This window comes from Cyphomyrmex costatus, unplaced genomic scaffold (assembly GCF_001594065.2).
Source record: "Cyphomyrmex costatus isolate MS0001 unplaced genomic scaffold, Ccosl1.0 scaffold123, whole genome shotgun sequence".
In the NCBI taxonomy this organism is placed as follows: Eukaryota; Metazoa; Arthropoda; class Insecta; order Hymenoptera; family Formicidae; genus Cyphomyrmex; species Cyphomyrmex costatus.
This window is the reverse complement of record NW_017275207.1, coordinates 2675023-2681022: the sequence shown is the minus strand read 5'-3', so window position 1 is coordinate 2681022 and position 6000 is coordinate 2675023. Positions and strand designations below refer to the sequence as shown.

At 29.4% G+C, this 6000-nt stretch overlaps 1 protein-coding gene across 4 annotated transcripts in view; it reads right to left on the bottom strand.

Annotated features, from left to right (window-relative positions):
* Positions 1–280: 280 nt before the first annotated feature.
* MESK2 (misexpression suppressor of KSR 2) overlaps positions 281–6000 on the bottom strand; it is a 30438-nt gene continuing 24718 nt past the window's right edge. For 3 of the 4 annotated variants that reach the window (XM_018548821.1, XM_018548829.1, XM_018548840.1), the window contains 4 exons: positions 5105–5374; positions 4534–4618; positions 1994–2038; positions 281–885 (listed from right to left, as the gene is read on the bottom strand). In XM_018548821.1, coding sequence (XP_018404323.1) covers positions 740–885; positions 1994–2038; positions 4534–4618; positions 5105–5374 — 546 coding nt within the window. In that variant the 3' untranslated portion in view covers positions 281–739. Of the gene's footprint in view, positions 886–1915; positions 2039–4533; positions 4619–5104; positions 5375–6000 lie in introns of all 4 variants that reach the window. The other variant, XR_001940918.1, reaches the window with a different exon arrangement.

Genomic DNA, 6000 nt, shown 5'->3' with positions numbered 1-6000 from the left:
AATCTTTTTTATTTTTAATAAACGTATTATTATTGTATGTCATTTATTTATGAAGTCATAATTATAACTGTTGATATATTAACATATACTTACGTATATATAAAGTTGTATATCAAACTGTTGGACATTTAAATTTAAGTGATAATCTTAAAATATCTACAAGATATTTGTAAAATTAAAAAAATACCACTTTTTCATTAAAATAAATGTTAAATAATAATTACAAACATATTTTAGTACAAAAGAAATTAAAGAAATTTAAAAAAATTTGTTTTCGCGATAAAAAATGAACGATTCTTAAAAGACGCTTTGCACCATTCATTGAACCGTTTAAAAAGAGAAAATTAAAATTTATTATTTATATATGTATATCCAATAACGCAGCCATATAACATATTGTTCTCTCATTTATCCTTAATACTGTTCCTAACAACATTGCATGTCGAGCAAGTAGAATATCGTTAAAAGATCTGATATCTGTTAGTAGTAAATTCTATTTTTAAAGCTCTTAACTTTATAGTCATTTAGAATTAAACATTTATTACGAACGCGTGTGGTCGATTCAGCGCAAATCGCGATTAAAGTAAATGTGGTGCCGATGAAAAAGCTTTGGAAAGAAATCAACGATTAGTGCCGCGAAGGATCGTTGCCCGACGAAACCTTTCTAAATTATTGAATCGCGTCAATATTCGATTACGTAACGAAAAAATTGAGACTGGTAGAATTCGGCAGTTAACATTTAACAGACGACTGCCTCTGATATCGGATTCTCCGTGATGTGTATGGTCGCGGTAGGCCAGTCGATCTTCTTGCTGCAAACGTGATTCAGTCCTTCCAACGAAGCCAGTCTGTAATCGGCCATTTTTAACGGCGACAGCGGGGCCACTGTAAACGAAAATACCGGAAGGTAGTACCTTCGACTTCGCTTCGTTAATGTTACCTCGCCTGAAGAGGCTGTAACGCGCATGTTATTATGTTCGTTCGTTTGAATTTTGTTACGCAAACGCAAAAAATCACTGAACGAAGGATAAAATAAAAGAAAGCGCACATGCAAAGTAAAATTCAAAGGTGTTTTGTTAGTGGAATGTTGTGTGCGCATAGCGAGACGTTGTGGATTGGCAAGGACTGTTTACTATTCTATATTGCCCAAGTGCGAGATTTTGTTTTGTCTTTCAGTTGTTTTTTTAAACAATTTTACAAAAAAATGTTCAGGGTACGTATTATGAAATAAGTCGGAATAGATTTCGACTGGAATTATTCAACTATTCGAAATGCCATTCCGACTTGTTTCACGATAGATATCCAAACATGAATGTGTGTTGTTGCAAAATGAGTCAATTTTTTTTATTTATGTAAAATGTATACTTCAATTTGGATCACCTGTATCACAGTGTAGCGCAACAGGTCGGTTTCTGTTAATATCGCAAGATAGTACCTTGCTATTGATTACACAGAACTATAGAACAGAAGAACTCAATCGGTAAAACCAATTTATCACAAAATATTTCACCGGGCATGATATAATTGATAATATTCATTGTCTGTCATAACATTTTGTTCTTCTAAAATTCTTTATACAATACATATAGTCGCACTTTTGTCATTATAAAATTTATGAATGTTCGTAAAATAAAATAAGTATAGAAGGAATGTTATAGATGTCAAATAAGTATAGGAATAAAATAACGTCTACACTGATATATGTGGAAACGTTTGATACGAGATCAATTAGAAATGTTCGTCGTTTCTTGTTATCATCAACGTAGACAAGATCAATACGGTATTAGGACAATTATTAAGATAATTAGTTAAAGCAAATTTATTTCGAGAATCTTTGGAGTCCAGGATGGTCCAAGATATATAATTTTTTGTTAGTACCTTTCATACCTCCGAAAAAATTTGAATTCCGACTTACATAATATATAGACGTGGCCTAATTGACCAACTGCGCGCTCGACTCTCCTTGCGGCCTTCAATTCCTAATTACAATTACCTTCGGGTGTTGTCGGCTTCACGGGCTTCCGCGGGGATCTCACCACTAAAACGTATAAAAAACGAACATTTCTTAAAAATCATGAACGGGACATTGTTATATGGCGCACTGAATTCGCAACTGCTATCTTTAAAGCATTTTTCGTGCGAAACATTGATAGGCCAATTGTTTTTAATAATTACGAGTGGAATATAGCAAAATAATAGTGCAATAATTGATTTATTCAAAGTATTGCTGCAATACTATGGTTGTAATATGCAAAGGTTAATTTAGGCTGCTTTACTTATGGGAGACATAGTTGACACAAACGTTATTGTATCTTTCTTATAATTCAACAAATAAGAAAGACAATAAAAAATAATAAAACGAAGCTTGTGTCAACTGTCACTAAAAGAAAAGCAATCTTAATATATCTATTGCCTTTTGACTCAGGTTTAATGAATCGATATATATATCAAATGAAGTTGATAATTTTAGTTACCAACTCGTAAATAATTCAACTGAATAATAATGTAATATTATACATTATTTTAAAATAAGAATAACTATGAAGTTTGAGTTTAAATTTAAATCGTTTTTAGACAATAGGCACACAAATAGAATGCTTAGTAGTTTTAATTCTATAATACACTACATATATATATATATATATATCTTATATTACAAGCATATTGTCTCCAACGCAGATTGTAGCATTTGGAATTATCGGAAAAAAAAAAACAGCAAATAAGCCGAAACTAATTACGCTACTGTTCAGCTGAAACTTGTAATATATACGTACCACTCGATCAATCCGAGACGCGTGGGAAATAAAGGCGCAAGTCGATGAACATGTATATTACTTTTTTTCTTATTTTGTCTCATTTTTCTTTCTCTCTAATATAGCTCAAAATATTAGTATGTTGGCAAAATTCATAGACGAATTCAATGCAATCTGTTTTAAAGTCACTTTTTATTTATCAGTCGAGCCAGTGGCTTTTTAACGATCATAGAGGTACATGTTCGAATATACGTATTTGAACCTCGGTGTAATCAGGTAGCTTTCACTATTAATTAACACAGAGGTAAAGCAGTTTATTTGTCTGGTTTATCCTAGTACATTTAATTAGCATTGTCATGATAATTGAAGACACACATTATTACAATAACCTATCCCTGTTACACCCGAATTCAATTACGTTTAAGTATTTTGCGCCACTTGTACAACATGGAAATATGTATTTGTATAATAACGACAATTGCAACAACAGTTAACGACTATGATAGAAATAACAGATTCTTGATTCTTAGCAATTTGACTGTCATTCGCAGTTATTTGTTATATAAATTATTATAATTCCATAGTAATTAGTAAATAAATAGGATCAAACTAAAGAAATTCCTGCTACAGAAGTCATTATGAAATTATATTGTACATATAATTAAGTCTTAAAATACATATTCTATTTTGTATCGATTTGTGAGAAAGCATAGTGTTTTGTGATTAGTTTCTGTAAATAGGAAGCTAAACATAAATAAAATAATAAATCAGGTTTAATTAAAAGGAGGTTTAATTAAAATTAATTTAATTATTAAATTATATGTAAATATATGTTTCTATTATATTTTCATAAATATATGTAAGCACAATGGATTTTTAGCAGAAAAGTACACTCAATGAAATATGAAATATGTGTGCAAAATATTGTTTAAAACAGAAAGTTTAATATTTCAAAATTCTAAAACCTTAACTTATGAGAGAAGTTACTTTATACAGTGTCTCGATTTAATATATATTTACTTAGAGTAAACATGCTATTACACGAATTAATTTTTTCTAATATTTTCAAACGACTTGAGTAATTTGTAAGCATGATTTCATCGTTTAAATGTGATAATAAAATAAAAAATCATGATACTTTTATATACCATATATAATGAGCAATTAACATTCGACGTAGTCTACTTGTATAATATCTATCATCAAAAGAAGTATAGTATCGACTAAGGACACATTCATTCGAAGTATATTTATGTATGTAAAGTATTTTTTGCAATAGGCCAAACTTTTAATTAATTGTAACAAGATATAGAGCAGTCGGTAAAATAAACTTAATGCTATAAATGACCACAATCAAAATTTCTCGCTTTTTTATTTCGACACCTAGTCGTGCGAAAAATGATGTGATCACTTGCAAAGCCTTTGGAATTTTTTCTTTTTCTTGCGCATAATTATTTACAATCACCTGATGAACAGATTAGCTGCAATTTTTTCTTGTGCTCCTTATTAGATGCATGTTACTAATTACGAAAAAATAGATTTTCTACGATTGTTTCTAGCAAAGCATCTTATGTACGTCATTATGACATAATTATTTTAGATAATTGGCAGTAATCACTGACATTGTACACTTCCGCTTGCAAGTGATCACGAGATATTTTCTTATGAAATTCGACGACGCGTGCGCGTTTACTTATTACCAGTAAATATTAATGAAAATTGTTGATTGCGTAATATGGTGATTAATTTCTCAAACGTGGTTCACGAAACGCTCACTTACCGTATCCTTCGCCTTGAAGAAATAATCGGAATGCCTCGCTTACTTTACCCGGTTGTTCTTCCAATACCATACCGCAATCCGATATCTAGAAAAGCCAACGTAACTGATCATTTCTTGAAACATATTTCGAAATAAAGTTTACTTTGGCACATGAAAATCTCGCTTACTATTAAATTCTAAAATGTATAGTCATAATTCCATATTATATTAATATTTATATTTAATGAGAGAGAGATATTTATCTTATTGGACGATTGATATCTCTCATTGTCACATACATTATATTAAGTATTTATTGTACAAACAACTATATATAAACATTCGAAGAGACGTTTAGAAACGTTTTCCAATTGAATCTATAATGCCACGGATAATCCGGAACAAACACAATTAAATATAATTTAATTTCCTAAAAAGTACGTTTAAAATTTCGCCTTTTATTTTTAAAGAAAAATAATTATTTATTCATATTTTTATTAAACTTTTTCTTTTCTGACTATATTATAATATACACTTTATAAGAGATATAAGATATATCATATTAATTATTTCAGTATTACAAAAAACTTACTTTCATCCAAGAACTGTTTGTCGGATCTAAACGTCCATTTAACGTAACGGTATCATCAACATGAGGACTTAAAGCACCTGTGATATTCATCACCGGCACACTAAGCGTCAACCCTTCCTTCTTGCGCGTTGGGTCCAGTTCCCTTGTTATGTTCAAATCCGTGCGACGAACATAACTGTCGATAAATAATGCGAGATTCGTTGGATTTACACGACGCTCAAAATAGTTCTTGTATACTTGAACCAGATCGTGATTTCGTTCTTCGGTTCCCTGCATAAAATTATATCAGTTTAATTTTAATATATATGATACACACCAAGTGCTACATGTTACAGATTAATTTCAAAATTATTTGATATCTTCGAATTTATCTAGTTACTTATAAAATTAAATAATCATTAAACATTTAGTAGAATATGATTCTTTAAATTTTAAAATAGTTTTTTTTTCTAAACAGCAGTTAATAATATTTATTACCAATAGTTATCCTTCTCTAATTATAGTAATAAAATTTAGTTCATTTCTTGAAAAGAAGAATTTCTTTATATATAATACTACTTATATTATATCAATTACTAGTATTATCACTTTTTACTGTTATATGCATCATTTATTTACCTCTGGTAATATAAATTTCACTTTTATAAGATAATTTTGTTTTTATGAAATAAATAACACCGTGTCTCTCATAAATTTGTCATGAAAATATTGTACATATAAATATGTATTCAAAACGTAAAGTTTGTTATGTTGATAAAAAAACATATGCAAGTTGCACGCGACTTTGTTATAAAAAATTATCTATATTTTTATCATAGTTATTATAATATTATATAATACAAAGAAGGGCTACGTGCTTAATTAAAATTAATTAACGAATTCGTTAAATTTAATGA